Source organism: Dothidotthia symphoricarpi (assembly GCF_010015815.1).
Source record: "Dothidotthia symphoricarpi CBS 119687 unplaced genomic scaffold P153scaffold_14, whole genome shotgun sequence".
NCBI lineage: Eukaryota > Fungi > Ascomycota > Dothideomycetes > Pleosporales > Dothidotthiaceae > Dothidotthia > Dothidotthia symphoricarpi.
The window spans coordinates 586,442-603,914 of NW_022985021.1; the positions used below are offsets into that span (position 1 = coordinate 586,442).

Sequence of the window (17,473 nt, forward strand, 5' to 3'; positions counted from 1 at the left end):
AACTTACAAGCCTTTGATCTCCATTGCCGGACCGCAGCATGTAGCGCGAAGTCCAAAATAAGACGCAGGCTAAGAGTGATCACAAAGGTAGTCGCATTTGGAAAGAAGGCTCGACGAGGACGGTGAGCGGTGATACTTGTTTGAGAAGGCTCACTAACTCGACTGTTACGCATCACTAGTCAAATTGAGCTTCGCATACGCACTTGCCAGATACAACAGCGAAATAAGACATGCCAACAAATCTGCTTCGTCCAGGGAAGATGCCTTGAGGAAGAGGCGTGAAGTTGAAAAAGTTTGCGACCATGATCTGATGTGAAGCCCAGTGAATATGAAGGTGACTAGAACGAAGCGGGCTACTAACATTTTTCATCTCCTTCGGGGTGTTTCAACATATTCACTTTCGCCTTCATCGTCTCCATCATCCTCATTGCTATCAGATGGATCATCGTTACCGGCCTCTTCGTAGTCGCCATCATCTTCGTCTTCCTCGTCGCCCTCATCGTCCTGATGTTGCCTATTTGTCTGTGTCCGCCGTGGTCTTGCCTCGTGGTCGACAATCGTCCTTTCACTTTCAACCTTCTTCACCATTGCTCGGACTCTTCCTTGCCTCCCTCTGCCCTCGAAATCTAACGTCCAGGTCAACTCCAGATTCGGTTGTCTCGGTGTATTGTCATCGACGACCCAACCATAAGGCTCCTTAAGCACAATCTTTGCCTGTAGAGTAAAGTATCCCCAACCAAGACGTCTCACTTCAAACGGTGGGTTTCGTAGAACAACGCGTGGAGGTCTAAACGTAGGGTGCTATGCTTCTGTCAGTACAGGAATTGGGGAAGGAATCAAAGTGAAACTGACCAGATTGATGCGCACTTCCTTCACTAGATCAGGCCGTGAAGTCCTCACGAAGAAAGTCCAGTCATGCTGGTTCGCGTCTTCTGTCCCTCTCTCCAACCTATGTCTGTTCCCAATCAATATCATAACTCCTTCTACGCCATCCTGACCCACTCGAGAGCCTCTCTCGACCTCTTCTTCGACCTTTCTTTCCGCATATGTCGTGGGGTACTTTCCTGCAAGCCGGCGAGCCAATGCTTTGTCCGGTGATGCATTTGTATGAGTCCTGCACATGGGACAATTCGCTTCGAGGTCGTAACTTGGGTCATAATTGGGGTCGAAGTCGGCGAGGTTCACGTCTAGGCTCGAGTGCTCAATGCGGTTTGTGGAGGAGACGTCTGCCCAATGCGCCATGCATGATGCGCAGAGGAGATGGTTACATTTCGTTCTCACAGGCGTGAAGAGGAGCAGCTGACAGATCTACCACAAGTCAAACACGACTGTTTGCACTTGTCTGTGGGGCAGATATGTCTTACAGGGCAGAGGTCATCGTGTGCGATTACTTCTGGAGTTGTGGCAGCTTCAGCCATTGTTGAAAGCAAGAGACACTCAGGTCGCAATTGTGAAGAAGGAAGGAGCCATGCGCTCGGTCGTCTAAAGAGGAAGGCAGCATTCTATAGAATTCGGGACTTTCGACTTTGGGTTGATCGTGAATCCATCAGGCATCAGCTTCGCGTGCACGGACTGGGCCCGCACGGCGGGGAAATGGCGAACGCCTTAAGATGGGGCTATAACCGCGGCTCCACCACGGTTTCCCCATGATGCGTTCCGATCCTACCGCCAATCTCCCGCGTTGGATTACCAGCAACGCCTTATGCAACTTCAGGCGTCTGATGCCAGGGTGGCTAACTCCACAGATCTGCCTTATGGGCAACGTGACATCGTCAACCACACTTACGAGATGGCGAACATGGAACTGCAAATACCCAGTAATGGCCTCGGAATACCTACATCCCAGTCACAGTCAAATGGGTACGCGTTTGGAAGTATCGAGGCCTCCTCAGAAGTCGCGGCGCTACCAAAAACAAAGAGGAACGTGGCAATGTGACCATGCACTTAGCAGTGTCTGACCCTGTCTAAAATAGCCAAAGCACGCATACAGATGCTTGTGCAAGGAAAAGACAAGGTATATTTTCCAGGCTTAAGCATGCATGTCAGCTTACACACATTGGCTTAATTGCTTGACCACTTAAGCTCTGGGGCGGATCTCCGGGATGAGCCTCGTTCAATCAAGACACCATAGTTCCCTACGCGTCCTGTGTGGTGCTGTACATTCTATGGCTCACTGAAACCTAATTAGAGACTTCGCCGAGACCAACAGCCACTCACGTCCTACGTACAGTTGCACAAGCTCGGAGCATCATCACCGAAAGGGGAAAGTGCGATACCCCTACACTGAAAGTCTCATGCATGGAAATCGCGAGGTCGAGATAACTGTCGTACTAACCTGACAGGGGCACCCGGAGATCAGCATGGTACTGTACCGATCAGTCAGCGGTGAGACGAAGAGATAAAGTTCAGGCCGCAGTTTCGCATTGTACTTTGGTATCTTTTCTATTCATCGATTACTTGGAACTATCATGATGGAGAAAAAGACACCAAGCAGCGCTGCGGATTATGCAACACCAGACATTTTGTCTGGAGACGTCGAACCCCAAGGTTTTGATGCTGCAGCTACAAAGAGGCTTCTTCGCAGACTGGATTGGCACATAATTCCGTTCATGTCTCTAATCTATCTGTGAGTACTTGACTCGTCGGCCAAATATACCAGAAGGCTCATGCTCGTCCCAGTCTCTGCTTTCTCGATCGCACCAATATTGGTAACGCACGTCTTGATCACCTTGAACAAGACCTCAAACTACACGGCATTCAGTACAATAATTGCCTCGCCATACTCTTCCCCTTCTACATCGCCGCTGAGATACCATCGAACATCATGATGAAGCGCACACGTCCCTCAGTCTGGCTTACCTTCATCATGTTCTTCTGGTCACTAGCGATGATTTGCCAGGGATTTGTATCTAACTACTCCGGACTGATGGCTACGCGTGTTTTCCTAGGCGTCTTTGAGGGCGGGCTGTTTCCCGGAGTCAACTACTATATCACACAATGGTATGTGCGAAACGAATGTGGCTTCCGTATGGCCATGTTCTTCTCAGCAGCGACATTAGCTGGGGCCTTTGGTGGTATCCTAGCGCGAGGAATCGCCGAGATGTCAGGCGTGGGTGGTAGAGCAGCATGGGCGTGGATTTTCATCCTGGAGGGGATATTGAGTATCTTGGTGTCGATGTCAGCTTATTGGTACATCCACGACTATCCAGCAACGTATGCACCTGTTCCCGTTTGTATAAGAATAGAAGCTGATAACTACAGTGCCCGCTTTCTGACGGACAAAGAGCGCAACGAGGTCCAGCGCCGTCTCCAAGCAGACCAAGGCCACCTATCCAACGAATTCAACATGAAATACGTCTGGCAAGCCATCAAAGACTGGAAGATATACATCCACATGCTGATCTGCATGGCGGGTTTCTGTCCAATCTATTCCTTCGCGCTCTTTCTGCCCACGATCATAAAGAACATGGGCTACACAGCCAACGAGGCACAACTCATGTCCGTCCCACCGTACGTGTGTGCCTGCTTCTTCACCATCGCCGCGAGTTGGTATGCGGATAGAGTGGGCAAGCGTGGCATATTCCTCATGACATTTCAATTGATTGCTATCGCTGGCTTTTCTATGCTCGCTGCAACTGCCAAGCCTAGTGTGCAGTATGCCGGGACTGTACTAGCAGCTATCGGTATATATCCACAGATACCATTGGGTATGGCATGGAACAGCTCGAATATCGGCGGCAGTCTCAAGCGTGGCACAGGTATCGCTATGCAGGTCATGGGAGGAAACTGTGGAGGCATCATCGCATCGTATGTGTACCTCAGCCGTGATGGTCCGAGATTCATCACAGGTCACAGCATCTTGATTGGATTCATCAGGTAAGTTGAGAAGGTTGAGGTTGAGGCATCATTTTCTGGCAAAACTAACAGTACGCAGCATGGCGTTCTTCCTGACGTTCTTCATGTCAACTTGGTGTCGACTGGAGAACACGAGACGGGACAAGAAGGTAGTCGAGTTGGCAGCTCAGGATTTGACCGAGGAGCAGAAGCGATCGGAGAGTGAGCTCGCCGATAGTGTGCCTTGGTTTAGGTATACCACCTAATGTGTGCCTCAACGGCTGCTACTTCATTTGGGATTTTCTCAGAATCACAATAGACTAGAACTAGCTTATTACAAACTGTAGAACAGTGCGCCTCATAAGGGCCACTCAAAGCTCAAGTTCATCTGAGCTGTAGATAGATTTGTGTGTGTGGCCTTTTGCCCAAGACTGCTGCTCAGAGTACTATAAGAGTATACATACAATCCAGCCTATTTCACCTTCTTGTTATACCCAAGCTTCTGAGCCTGGCTGAAGAGTTGCTCAGACCAAGGCATGTATAATCCCTCGCCAAAGTACATGTTCCTTTACAGTACCGAGGGATCGCGTGGAGGTCAGACGAAGAGAGTAAGAAAAGCGGTCGCCATCTCACTTCTCGAAAAGCTATGTAGTGGGAGGTCATCGTTGAAGGCGCACAACCGGAACATAAATCGAATATTTCGGATTCATTGCGCTTATTGTAGTAAGATCGAAAGAATACTAGCCCGGTATATATTATGGTCATGCGTACATGGAACATTCCAAACCCTTTTCGCAGCTCTACTCCTTCCCAGCTTCCTTCGGCCACATAAACAGAATATCCCCGCCTTTGACATTCGCTATTCCCAACGGATTGCCCTCCCCCTCACACCCATTCCCTACAATTTCATCGAACCCACATCGAAGGTAGAACTTTTCGTTCTCGTGACTTGCTATCACGCTCGCGTGGACATTCTCTTCCCTAGCCTTCTTCACGCCCCAATCCACAAGCTCGTAGCCGAAGCCCCGCTTCTGGAAAGCAGGATCAATGCAGCAGAGAGAAAGATACCAGTTGTTAGCACGAGGACCGTCCCAATGGTGTGCGAAATAAGGATACGAGTCTTGTAGAATGGTGCGTTTAGTGGGGTCAAGAGCGCGGTTTTCTGTAGACGGAAGAGGCAGGAAGACATCACCTGTACCAGCATTAGTATAACAAGTTGCGGTCGTTCCGAGGACACACGCACAGGGATCTGTCCACTCCTCCTGCACCTTCTTTGCGCCTTCATCACTACCCTGTCTTTCCCAGATGGCCACGCCTGAAATCTTCTCCTGCCCTTCTTCCATTGCAGTCGTCACAAGAATCCGGACTCGAGGATTTTTCCAATCATTGCGAACCCAGTCGTGCCAGAAGATCCTCATGTCCTCGGGGTACTCATGGCGATGGGGATGGATTGTAACGCCAAACAGCTCTTCGTTGAAGAACGCTGCGGTGCAGACAGAAACTATGGCGGATTCTTCCGAAGGCTGCGCTAGGCGGACAGGCATTTTTCAAACAGTAGGAAGATATGTGAGTATGAAAGGGTAGAGTAAGATAGAACAACGTAGAGTTCAAAATAAGACCGTCCCGTAACTCCGTTCGGCTAGTGTGCGGCATAGTAACCAAAAATTCGGTCCTTCAACTTCAAAACTCATCACACGAGCGCAAAAACAGGGGTCTTGCCGCGACTCGAACGCGGGGCCTCTCGCAAGTGTGCTCAGGAAGTACCCTAAGCGAGCTGGTCAAAGGTAAGTAGGAGCCATGAATGCTGAGTTGATACTGTTACTTACAATCATACCACTAGACCACAAGACCGAAGAATTAACCGATGACGTCACTCTCAAATTTGATAGAATTCAATCGTGCGACTTCTCCATTCTGTTCGGCGCGTGGGGAACTCTCAAAAAACGAGATTGGCCAGATGTAGGCTGAAGTCAAACCAGCTCGAGCCACATTGCAATTGTGTGTGTTCGCACCCTGACTCCGATATTCGCAACAACCTAGCGAGAGAACTTGGACAAAAATTGCAGTGTGCACGCACCTAAAATACCAGCAGATCTCTCCCACCTACTAGCTAGAATTGAAACGACAAGATGACCCAGACAGCTAAACCCGCTGTCGACATCCGACCCGCCATGTTTCCCAACGACAGGACCATTGTCGGAGAACTCTTCCTCGCATACGCGCAATCTCTTCCCATCAGTCTTGATTTCCAAAACTTCGAGCACGAACTAGCTGGACTTCCAGGGAAATACGCAGTAGGGAATGGCGGGGCATTGTATCTTGCGTACACCACATCCTCAACCGAACCATTCTCAGAGCAGGTGATAGGATGTGTAGCCATCCGCCCGTTCACACCACCAGAGTCTTGCGAGCTCAAGCGACTCTATCTGACGCCCGAATCACGAGGATTGGGCGTATCGAAGATTTTGATGGACGCTGCTTTGTGCAAAGCAAAGGAGCTGGGGTACAAAGAGATGCTGCTGGATACGCTGAGGAGTATGACGCCTGCGAGGAGGCTGTATGAAGGATATGGGTTTGTGGAGACCGAAGAGTACTACAAGAGTGTCGAAGACGCTGTCTTCTATCGGCTGGTTCTACGAGCAAACTACTGATTCCGTGAGATATTGCTCATAATCACGGACGCGTTTTTGGTGCTGCGAATGAAAGCCACGACGACTTGGGGAACCGTTAGACTACATCTGAAGCCTTGTTCAAGAGATCCGGAAGGACTGTAAAAACAACAAGTTAGACAACCAGCCACCGACAGCTCCAGATAATGGATGGCAGGTGTTAAAGTTGCTTGGCGTTGAAGCAATTAAAGTTTGCGGCGTGATTTCGCGCGTCGATGACGCATTCCATCTTTTCGCTTAGCGCGTCGCCATTTCGCGTCGCGACTGAGAGTAATCGTCGCCACATATGCCCCTGACGCTACCATTGATACTTCTGCCTCACAAATCTGTACATACCCGCTTGCTTGTCTTTTGTCGCGCAGTATGACCTCGTCTTCGGTTTCCAGCGCTATTTGTGAGCCCACGCCTGCGTCATCACCATCTCCAGCCGACATGGATACGGAGAACATATCGAAGTCGGTACTGGAGGAGGAAAAGCGCATGAAGTTGCAGCGCGAGAAAAATGACGCGAAACGCGACGCACAATTAGAGAAAGAGAGGCAAGAAGACCTCAAGAGCGGCAAAGAGGTGCTGGACAAGAAATTCCAGCAGCTGGAGTTTTTGATGAACAAGAGCAAGGTGCATATACCGTTCCTCATTCGATACGCATAATGTACTGACGAAACTTGTTTACAGCTCTACGCGACTGTCATGTTAGCGCAAATGCAGCGACAAGAAGATGAAGAAAAGGCGCAAGATGAAAAGACAGATGGCCTGGCTTCGAAACGCGAAAAGAACGCCGACAAGGCAGCTGTCGAATCTCAGCGACGTGCTACACGCGGTTCTGCAGCAAATGGCACATCCGAAGCTCGCAAACAAGAGGAAGATGCAGCGTTCAAGAAGAAGGGTCGAGGCAAGCCAAAAAAGCAGGATGCGAAAATTTCAGGCTATTTCAAGAAGGCGGACCTAGAGAAGAAGACGGACCAGAAAAATGTGGCAGACGCGCTGAAGGCAGCTGCGGACGAGGACAACGTGAAACCAGGCGATGTTGGTGTGCAAAACTTGAAGTCAGCGCGTCAACCGAAACTCGTAGTTGGAGGTACAATGCGATCATATCAGCTGGAGGGCTTAGAGTGGATGCTCTCCCTGTACGAGAATGGTATCAACGGCATCTTAGCGGACGAGATGGGCTTGGGTAAGACGATCCAGACCATAGCCATGCTTGCGCATCTGTGGGAGAACAAGTCCTATGGCCCCTTCCTAGTTGCAGCGCCCCTCAGTACAACTAGCAATTGGGTAGCCGAGTTTGAGAAGTGGACGCCGAGCATACCAGTCTTACTATACCACGGTGATAAGAAGGAACGCGAGAAGTTGCGGAGGACTAAGCTCAAGAGCCCAGGAACAGACCAATTCCCCGTCGTAGTCACAAGTTACGAGATCTGCATGAACGATCGCAAATACCTCACCGGCTTTGGTTGGCAGTTCATCATAATCGACGAAGGACATCGCATCAAGAACCTTGACTGCCGTTTAATTCGCGAACTCCAACAATTTCAATCCGCAAATCGTTTGCTCATCACGGGTACACCACTGCAGAACAACCTCACAGAATTGTGGTCTCTACTACACTTTCTTCTACCAACGGTGTTTGATAAGCTCTCCACATTTGAGAGCTGGTTCGATTTCTCGAGTCTGAAAGACAAGTCTAGTTATGAACAACTGTTATCTGAAGAGCGACAGCAGTACCTTGTCAAATCGCTCCACGCTGTTCTGAAGCCCTTTTTACTACGACGAGTCAAAACAGATGTCGAAAGCCTCATGCCTAAAAAGCGCGAGTATGTTCTCTACGCACCACTTACAACCATGCAACGCGAGTTGTATCAGGCTATTCTCGACGGCACTAGTCGGCCGTACCTCGAGGAGAGAGCAGTCGAGCGACTTAGCGTCGGGCTTGCAAGTAGAGCAGCAACACCTCTCAGCATTCACAGCAAGAATGGCAGCCGGAAACGCAAGAGCCCCTCAAGTGGTAATAGTACGCCCAACAAGAGCGCAAAATTATCGCGTGCGGGTACACCTGCATCTGTCGCCTCGAGACGTGGCCGTAGCAAGTCAAAGCGAAACTACGAGGAGGTCAGTGATGACGAGTATTTTGCCGAACTGGACAAGCCAGAAAGCGAGGATCTGGAGGAAGAGATAGAGTTGGACTCTGAAGCTGAAGAGGAGAGGATACGCGCTGCAACATTCGAGATAGCAAAGCGCCAACTTTTGCAGAAGAAGCTCGGTAACCCCATCATGCAGCTCCGCCTATGCTGTAACTCACCTTATAACTTCTTCAATCCTTTCCTCAAGGCCGACACGGATGATACCGAGACCTTTGCGTCCGAGACAGAACCTGACGAGACCCTTGTTTCCACATCCGGGAAGATGTTACTTCTTGACTCCCTTTTACCTGAGCTCCTACAACGAGGCCATAAGGTCCTCATTTTCTCCCAATTCACAACCATGCTCGATCTCCTCGGCCAATATCTTGATCTGCGCTCTTACAAGCACGCCCGTATCGACGGCTCAGTCGCGCAGTCCGACAGACAGGCTCAAATCCTCGCCTTCAACAAAGTCAACACTTCCAAGAACGCAACAAACGTCTTCATTCTATCCACCCGTGCCGGCGGTCAAGGCATCAATCTTGCCGCCGCAGATACCGTCATCTTGTTTGATTCTGACTGGAATCCACAACAAGATCTGCAGGCCATGGATCGCGCACATCGCATTGGACAAACGCGCAACGTCATTGTATATCGGTTCGCAACACGTAATACCGTGGAACAGAACCTCCTCGAATCTGCAGAAGCAAAACGACGACTAGAGAAACTCGTCATCCGGAAAGGCGGTGTCCGCAACGACAACGGAAAAGGGAAAGGTGTGGACAAAGAACAGGAGGTTGAAGAACTGCAGAAGCTGCTCCGGAGGAGCGATGGTGAGAAATTTGATATTGAGGGGGTTGAGACGGGGAAATTGCTGGGTGGTGAGGAGTTGGAGATCTTGTTGGATAGGAGTGATGAAGCGTATGAGAGAGCCGAGAAAGGGTTGGATGTTGGAGGCGAGGGGAAGGTGTTTCAGGCTGTGGGGAAGAGAGAGGAGGGTGCGCTCATGGAAGGGCTGAGGGCATGAGTAGGATGATTGGTGTCATGTATAGTCAAATACACTTGATGTTATCAGGCACACACTCAGGCATGTTGACGGTTTGAGATGAGATGAATTGCTCGAGCACAGTAAGTGGCTTTGTTTAGTCTGAATCACGGAACCAAGTATGGCTTATGAATTCTTCTAGATCACCACAGGCTACGAGACGACTCTTTGATAAGACGGCGTAAAGACCACGGCCACGCCTATTTCTTGTCCGCATCAATGAAATCCCGGATGGTCTGCTCTAACCCCACATCCTCCACGAATCCCAGCTCCTTTGCCCTACTCGTATCGTATTTGCCTGGCCAACTGAGTACAATTCGTTGGACCTTCTCGTCTTTTTCGACCTTCACTCTATCTCTTACTTCCTTGCCCGCAACCTTCTCCAGCGCATCCAGAATCTCGCCACTCGTCGCAGTATATCCTGGTAGAAGGACTTGTCTGAAGTGCCCAAACTTCTCCGCCGGAATCTCAATAGCGTGTGTGAGATTGGCGGCCAGTGTGCGTGGCGAACAGAGCCAGATGCCAATCTCAGGATCAACAGGCAGGATAGATTGTTCGCCGTGTATCGGCTCCCTCACAATCCCCGAAACGAACGAACTCGCCGCGGCAGTCGGTGCTCCGGCGCGCACGAAAACAGTCGGCAGACGAACAACCCGGCCATCGATCAATCCTCTTCGCGAGTAGTCGTTGAGGAGAAACTCAATCATCAACTTCTGTGTCCCGTAGCTGCTTTCGGGCATGGGAACAACATCGGTCTCCGTCGCTACGTCTTGAACAGCTTTCCGGCCGAATACCGCACACGAACTCGTAAATACGACTTTGATACCGGGACGCTTCACTCGGATGGTATCGAGTAGTTGCCGGACGCTTTCGAAGTTTACTTTTAGCCCAAATTCCAGATCCGCTTCCGCTCCGCTCGACATGATGCCGTGCAGGATGTAGACCGCATCTGGAGACTGGGAGATGAGGGATTCGCATGCTGAACCGTCCGTCAAATCGGCGCCTACACATTGGACATTGGAGGACGTTGTGGGATTCGGAGGTTCCCTGATATCGACGAGGATCAGGGAGTGTGAGGAGTTGGTTTCGACAAGCTTCTTTGCCAGGATTTGGCCGACGAAGCCGCCCGCTCCCGTGATGAGGATCTTCATTGTGATATCGGGTGAAGAGGGTTTCTTTTTTCGGGGTAGGTTCTTCAGACGCTCGACAATGTATCGATTACTTTGACTGTCTGTCTGAAGAGCCACACTTATGCAATTCGGAGATCGGCGAAGAACCGACGAGAGGTGGGGGAATTGTGGAGACGGCCCGTGCGCCGAGATGTCTCGGTACTTGTCTCGTTTCAGGGTATATCAACTCCACCGCATTGCCGTAGGATCCTCGGGGCGTCTTCCATCGTTTACTGCTTTGTTTACGCTTTTGTTTACACCTCCTTTGCCGGTCATTATCATCCCCGTAGTGTAAAACTCTGTGTGAAGGTTGATCCTTTGAGCCCGGTCGGCCCGCTTCAGTGCGTCTTACACAAGAGGGCCTCTCCTCTCCAAGTGACGCTCCCGCTGTCAAGACTCACCTTTCGGTATGGCGGAGTGAATGCCGCCTCATCGAAATCTCGATCGAGATTCTGTAGAAGACAACCGAATCGATGTTCGGAGCATCAATGACTCGTAATGTGTGGGACAGTGGACCTCATTTCGTAACAACAACTCTCTCAACACGGGCATAACAACCGCTGTGTTGTTTTTGGGCAAGATGGTGGTTGTAGTTTGCCAAGATCATGCGACGATATTCAGGTACAGCAGCAGTTTATATGACGAACTACTGTGTTGCCACGGCAAACTCCTTGCGTAGAACACGAATCATGGTCATGATGCATGGTCCAGTGCACAGCGACAAAAAACTTTCGATACATTCGATGATCCCCTGTGAAGATCTTTCGCGGCATATTTAAACATTTGCTTCCCCGTTCATCCTAAAAACTTCAGGTACCTGGTTTCTAGCACCGCTCCGCACCGTACAAGTTCGCAGTCATGGCTCTTGCCTTGATATCACTACTGGGCCTCCTCCAAATCCCTGCAACACAAGCTGTCGATACTCTGCATATTGGCACTACGTCTGGCCCAGTACAAGGTGCCATAGATTCCAGGACCCCAAATGTAGCCCACTTCCTCGGCGTTCCGTTTGCTGAACCACCGCTTGGAAAGCGACGCTGGCTTCCACCATCGCCAAAGTCCAGACAGAATGCTACAATTGACGCGACAACATTCGGCCCTGCATGCGCACAGTTTCAACCCAGCGCGCCGAGTCTCTGGAACCTAGATGCGCCGGAGTTCCTTATCCAGCCCGAGAACTTCTATGGAGAGGATTGCTTGGCAGTCAACGTCTGGACGCCATTCAAGGAGAAGAACAACGGAACGTCGCAAGTGGAAGATTGCGAAGAGGCCCTTCCTGTCATTGCGTGGATCCACGGCGGAAGTTTCCGCACGGGCGGTGCCACAGTGCCATACCAGAACCCAAGTCCTTGGGTGGAGAGAAGTGGAAAGCACATCGTTGTTGGAATCAAGTGAGTATCTTCACAAAACTAGCTCGTCGTTTACATCCTAACCACGATGTAGCTATCGTCTCAATATCTTTGGTTTTCCAAATGCCGCAGGTCTACCAGATGATGAGCAGAATCTCGGCTTTCTGGACCAGCGTCTGGCGTTGGAATGGATTCGTGATAACATCGCCAGCTTCGGCGGTGACCCAAAGCGTATCACACTATGGGGCCAGTCCGCAGGAGCAGCATCAGCCGACAACTACAACTTAGCGTACCCAGAAGACCCCATCATTTCCGGCCTGATCATGAACTCTGGGGTTGCACAATTGCCCCTCGCCACCACCGACCTCCAACGGACAAACTTCACCTACCTTGCCGAGCACTTTGGATGCAGAGACACCGACGCAGCCGAGCAAGTCGACTGTCTCCGCGACATCAACTCCACAGACATCATCCACTTCCTCCAACAGCGTGGCGACAACGGCACCACCCCGGCCCTAGACTTCCTGCCCGTCTTCGACGAGCGCACAAAGTTCACAAACGTCTCGGCGCGCCTCAGAGCAGGAAACTTCACCCACAAACCCGCCATAATCGGCACCACCACCAACGAAGGCGCCGTCTTCCTAAACTACAACCAGACATTCGGCGGCGACCAGGCCGTAGCCGACTCCGCCACGCTCTTCAACTTCCTTTGCCCCGCCGTCGCCACAACAACCGATCGCTACGCGGCCAACGCAACGACATTCCGCTACCTCTACGGCGGAAACTTCAGCAATATTGCTCCGCAGTTCTGGGAAGGCGCTTACCATATCTCCGATCTGCCGCTCATCTTCGGCACCCACGACATTGCTCGCGGTAACTCGACGCCCTTTGAGGTTGCTGTCAGTGAGAAGATGCAGGATTTCTGGTTGGCGTTTGCGGAGGATTCTGTGAACGGGCTGCCAAAGGAGGGGTGGCAGGCGTATGAGCCGCAGGGTGATGCCGTGTTGATCGGGTATAAAAACGACGCTGTGCAGGATATTCAAGAGGCTCGATTGGCGAGGCCGTGTAATGGGTTGGTGCCGAACGGATTGCCTAATCCACCGAACAAGCGAACCATTTCGAAGCGACGAGTCTAGAAAGTTGTAGTTTATTTAGATGTATTATGGTGTGAAAGTATAGATGTGTAATGCTATCTGTACATATGCCTTCCATGAATAGGTTCGCGCGAGATGGACCCAGGAGTGGAGATGTGTGTTTGCCTGAAGGCTAATCTACTGACTCCCTGTGGGCAAACAGCAGGAAACGTTCCAGATGACCACACAACAATTCATAGCAGGAATAACTCTCTTATTAAGCATCACATGTCAATACATCAATCTAAGTATCCAGATAGAGAAGCCACTTTGTCCGCTAACACTCCAGGTAGAACCCTTGCCCTATGATGTCAGCTACCTGAGCCTAAGTAACCAAATCTTAAGTGGAGTCAAGCATCGTAGTTTGCGCATGAATATGAAGGCATCCGATGACGAACAACCGGTGAGTTGATGCCTAACCGTCGCATGAAGGGCAAACATGGAAGTTAATCTAGACGACCAGGGTGCCTAGTTCACACTGACCCACGCCGCCCGCCAAGGTGGCGTAGTCTAGCCGACCATCAAAGCAAGCTACAAGCGAGCGTTCAACTCCGCGACAACATGTATTAGGTAGACGAGGAGCCATAAAACGAAAACAAGGTGTGATGGCTATCTATGCATTGTGGGGTGGGAATAATTACGCCTCGACGAATCAAAAGAAATGGGGATATCTCAGGGAAAGTACAGAGGAACAACATGGGTAGGAAAAGAAACACCGAGCATCCGTCCACCATTAAGAAAGCCAAAAACCTTGCCGGAACCATCCCATCCTGCACGCAGTATCTGGACCTAGCAAGGGTTGTCGTCTAGTTTGAGTCGGCGAAATAGTGCGTTGCAATATATCCGAGATATCACACCCAGCCCAAGACGCAAGACGATACATGCAGGGAGGAACACACCTCCGAAAACGTAAGGGGAAAAGAGAGGAAAGCCGTAAAGAGAATGGGGTATTTCGGAGGAAAACGGGTATTAGGGGTCCAAAAATAGAAAGCCAAACGCCTGTATGATGCAAAGTCGCCCGTCCGGTTTGACGTGTAGTCGTAATCAAGTGGATGCATGGCCCGCATCACTTGATCATGGGAGCTTGTAACGCCGTGACCGTACAAAACGCCTGTTATCCAGATAAGGGTATCGATGATTAGCAAATGTGAGCGAGCCTTGGACGCCGTCTGTGCCCCCGGGGTATCGTTGTGTAATGCTGTCCAGTACCGTAGTGTATGTAAATGTCTTGAGGGAAATTCTCCGTAAGTCAACGCCAAAGGAAAGATCCAGTTGGAAGGGTTAAAATGGGTAACAGTCCGTACAGATTCGGAAAATGAAATAAAAGGCCAAGGTTGTATGCGCGTCGCGCGAGGCAAATCGATGTTGAGGTGGTGTGGAGGGATAGCGGCTATGCCGTTGGTGGTTAGAGCCCGAGGGATCATGCGGACGTTAAGTGGATCACCCGATGCAGATCCTCACCGCCACAATGTCGTGAGGGTGACCTCTAGTGTACCATATCTGATCCCTCCTCTTCTTACACCCTCGTCGTAAGCTGTCCGTATTGTTGGTAGGAATTGTCGACCGATAGTTGTCGCATGACGGGCTTGACATCTGATTGTTGCATCTGCAGCGATTGAGTGACGTTCGGTACTCTTGTAGTCGTGGGACCATGAAGGTATCCGTAGTCCCAGGACCCACGTTCTGCTTGAGCAAGTACTGTCGGGTATTGTGACATTTGGGGTGGAGCAGTTCCCCAGTGAGTCATGCTTTGTCCTGTGGGTGTCCTGGGTGGGACCGGCATGCCATGCCCTGCTGATCCCTCGAGACCCGCTGATACCTTCAGATGAGGAGACAGACTTGTTGAAGTCATGTTTGGTGTGTACGAATTCGAGGTGATCGAACCAGAACCCGATCGCGATGAGGCGTTTCGATGGGCAGCTCCTGCAGCCTGTGAGATGCTGTTGGGGACATAACTAGACGTTGATGCAATAGGGAGAGACCCAATGCCAGCAGTCGAAGAGTAGCTCGCAGACTATGAAATGTTAGCTGTATGCTGTGCTTCGTGGGCAAATAACGTACGTATTTTCCAATGATTTTCTTGAGCGCATGCGCAAGTATCTTCCAAGGGAACACCTTGACGTCCTTCTCAATATTGCGCGGTTTCGGCTTCGGGAATCCCATAATCGTCTTGAAGAATCCTTCGCTATCAGACTTGGCCTTTGACACAGTGAGAGGGCGAAACCCTTCCAAATTGCGTCGAATTCGATTTTTCTCCTCGACAGTGAAGCGGACGTTCACTAGCTTTTCCAGAAGGTAGATTGCGTCGACGCTCGTGATAAAGCACTCGTTCTTATCTTCCCACCAGATACAGCTGACGCAGATGGTGCCTGAGACCAGAGTTTCTGGAGTGACAGCAGAGAATGAGGTCTCTATTGTACTGCCATTCTGCGATCTCTCGAAACGAACAAGCCGCCGTTTTGCGTCCAGCTCTCCTTGCGTCCAACCCTCACTCATGATACCGAGATCGCCCTCGATTCTTAGGACAGCCTTAGTTTGATATAAGGAATACGGATTGAACGCTTGGCTAGAGGAAGCGCTGCCTGCCTGTGGCAATGCGGTAGCTCGAACTAGGATGGGTGTTTGGAGTACGGCCGGGGAAGGCATGATCGATGGCATAGCGGCAATAGGGGCTGAGCCTCGACCTGTATGCGAAAGAGGATTGTATTGGGTGTAGGACTGGAGTCCTGGCGACATCTGTGGGGTCTTGAACTCGCCTTGAGTCATACTTGGATCCGAGGGTATCGCATACAGGCCCTTCTGCAACAACTGAGAAGCATAGTTTGTCTGCTTGGATAAGCCATACCCATCAGCATGTGCATATCTAACAGACGACGAAGACTGGGCTGGTAACGGCGATACCTGTGCTCCTGAGTATGCCCTGGACATCGAGCGCCGCTTCGCGTCGAAGTGAAGTGAGTTGACTCTCTTTGCATCCGTGTTCTCCGAGTAGTCTTGGGAATCGCCATACTCGGTCGAGTACTTTCGTTTCCGAGCGAATTCAGGCGAGGATTGGTAGGCCAGATTTGGCGACATGTCGGTGAAGGTGAAATTTCCGGCGTCGGATTGTCGTATGTTTCCGTTCCTGTCCTGAACTTGCAATTTCAGCATCATGGTTGGATCCCATGAGTTCGTCAAGGGAAATGGAGGGACCTCCACGTTGAGGACGTAGTTGTACCACTCATCATCATATTCCACCTTCTCTAGTGCAGCAACGCACTTCTTGGAGCCGAACATGAGGATAAATGTGTTTCGATCTGCAGCAAGGTCGTAATTCGTCCGAAGTTGAAGGGAGATCGTAGATCCAGCAATGCCTTGCTTGGGCGTAACGTAGCCGGTTGTCTCCGTTTCAGTAAATGCATGAGTAGCGGGATGACGAGATCTTGCATCAATAAATGAAGAATCGGGTTGGTGGTCGCCTGTACCGCGTGACTCGGATTTTAAGCTAGGGATGTGGCTCGTCCCTGCACTCGAAGGCTCATGGGTTAGACGCGCGGGCGCATCCGTGTATTGCGGGGCGGATGAAGGCTGTGCAATGACTGGGTAAATCGGAGCCTGATTCGATCTTGTGGCTTCGGCGTCTGTAGGGTGGTCAGTCAAACTTGCTGATCGTTCTCACGTGGACTCCAACCAGGCACACCCGACCGGACCATGGCAGCTGCCCTCATACGCTTTCATCAGATGAGCCGCAAACTACTTACCACACACAAAATGTTGATTTCTTGCGTAAGTAGACATGGAGGATGGTCTATCAGCTATCGCAGCGTCGAACGTCCGGGTATCGGTTAGACTACGTCGTGCTTGGAGCTGCTCCGGGGAGTGTAGGTCAATGCCTATAGCAAAGGGGGCCTGGTAGCCGTAAGGCTGGGTAGAAAAGTGAGTTAGCAGGCAAATTGATTTGGAGGATCGATGCATAGGCAGCAACGCATGAGCGCAAGGCTGAGTGCTCAAGGACCCCTCGGACACCCCTCGATTTACGAAGGTAGACTCACCTGACAGCGAAACTCTACGGCGCAAGCCAGCTTGACGGTGTTTCCGGTGATCTGGGTGCAGAACGGATAGCTGTGGAGGTGTCTGGTCGATGGTGTGTCGTACTTGCACGAAACCTTCAAAAG

At 50.8% G+C, this 17,473-nt stretch overlaps 8 protein-coding genes and 1 pseudogene across 9 annotated transcripts; 4 read left to right on the top strand and 5 right to left on the bottom strand.

The window, feature by feature from the left end:
- Positions 1-111: 111 nt before the first annotated feature.
- On the bottom strand, positions 112-1,479 carry P153DRAFT_320077 (uncharacterized protein). The gene is made up of 3 exons (XM_033665105.1): positions 1,365-1,479; positions 853-1,308; positions 112-801 (listed from the first exon to the last, which is right to left on the bottom strand). Exons 1-3 carry the CDS (start codon positions 1,416-1,418, stop codon positions 367-369), a joined length of 945 nt encoding a protein of 314 aa, XP_033522067.1. The 5' UTR covers positions 1,419-1,479; the 3' UTR covers positions 112-366.
- A 605-nt stretch (positions 1,480-2,084) lies between these two features.
- P153DRAFT_343957 (high-affinity nicotinic acid transporter) lies at positions 2,085-4,188 on the top strand. The gene is made up of 4 exons (XM_033666029.1): positions 2,085-2,626; positions 2,680-3,213; positions 3,262-3,876; positions 3,935-4,188. The coding sequence occupies exons 1-4, from the start codon at positions 2,469-2,471 to the stop codon at positions 4,098-4,100; spliced, it is 1,473 nt and encodes a 490-aa protein (XP_033522068.1). The 5' UTR covers positions 2,085-2,468; the 3' UTR covers positions 4,101-4,188.
- Positions 4,189-4,634: 446 nt separating this feature from the next.
- P153DRAFT_294915 (uncharacterized protein) lies at positions 4,635-5,378 on the bottom strand (the record flags this gene model as incomplete). Its single annotated transcript, XM_033663990.1, has 2 exons — positions 4,635-5,026; positions 5,078-5,378. The coding sequence occupies 2 exons, from the start codon at positions 5,376-5,378 to the stop codon at positions 4,635-4,637; spliced, it is 693 nt and encodes a 230-aa protein (XP_033522069.1).
- A 166-nt stretch (positions 5,379-5,544) lies between these two features.
- P153DRAFT_t85 lies at positions 5,545-5,685 on the bottom strand (annotated as a pseudogene). Its single transcript has one exon. The product of its transcript is annotated as a tRNA-OTHER (tRNA).
- P153DRAFT_53612 (acyl-CoA N-acyltransferase) lies at positions 5,597-6,775 on the top strand. Its single transcript, XM_033673263.1, has 3 exons — positions 5,597-5,618; positions 5,675-5,832; positions 5,927-6,775. The coding sequence occupies exon 3, from the start codon at positions 5,964-5,966 to the stop codon at positions 6,483-6,485; it is 522 nt and encodes a 173-aa protein (XP_033522070.1). The 5' UTR covers positions 5,597-5,618; positions 5,675-5,832; positions 5,927-5,963; the 3' UTR covers positions 6,486-6,775.
- A 1-nt stretch (position 6,776) lies between these two features.
- On the top strand, positions 6,777-9,730 carry P153DRAFT_53508 (SNF2 family helicase/ATPase-like protein PasG). Its single transcript, XM_033673262.1, has 2 exons — positions 6,777-7,121; positions 7,179-9,730. Exons 1-2 carry the CDS (start codon positions 6,867-6,869, stop codon positions 9,648-9,650), a joined length of 2,727 nt encoding a protein of 908 aa, XP_033522071.1. The 5' UTR covers positions 6,777-6,866; the 3' UTR covers positions 9,651-9,730.
- On the bottom strand, positions 9,720-10,916 carry P153DRAFT_368256 (NAD-dependent epimerase/dehydratase-like protein). The gene has a single exon (XM_033668470.1). The coding sequence runs from the start codon at positions 10,817-10,819 to the stop codon at positions 9,869-9,871; it is 951 nt and encodes a 316-aa protein (XP_033522072.1). The 5' UTR covers positions 10,820-10,916; the 3' UTR covers positions 9,720-9,868.
- Positions 10,917-11,675: 759 nt separating this feature from the next.
- Positions 11,676-13,348, top strand: P153DRAFT_343964 (alpha/beta-hydrolase). Its single transcript, XM_033666030.1, has 2 exons — positions 11,676-12,228; positions 12,281-13,348. The coding sequence occupies exons 1-2, from the start codon at positions 11,696-11,698 to the stop codon at positions 13,320-13,322; spliced, it is 1,575 nt and encodes a 524-aa protein (XP_033522073.1). The 5' UTR covers positions 11,676-11,695; the 3' UTR covers positions 13,323-13,348.
- Positions 13,349-14,835: 1,487 nt separating this feature from the next.
- Positions 14,836-17,096, bottom strand: P153DRAFT_377233 (uncharacterized protein; the record flags this gene model as incomplete). Its single annotated transcript, XM_033669723.1, has 3 exons — positions 14,836-15,333; positions 15,381-16,939; positions 17,060-17,096. The coding sequence occupies 3 exons, from the start codon at positions 17,094-17,096 to the stop codon at positions 14,836-14,838; spliced, it is 2,094 nt and encodes a 697-aa protein (XP_033522074.1).
- Between the last annotated feature and the right edge of the window lie 377 nt (positions 17,097-17,473).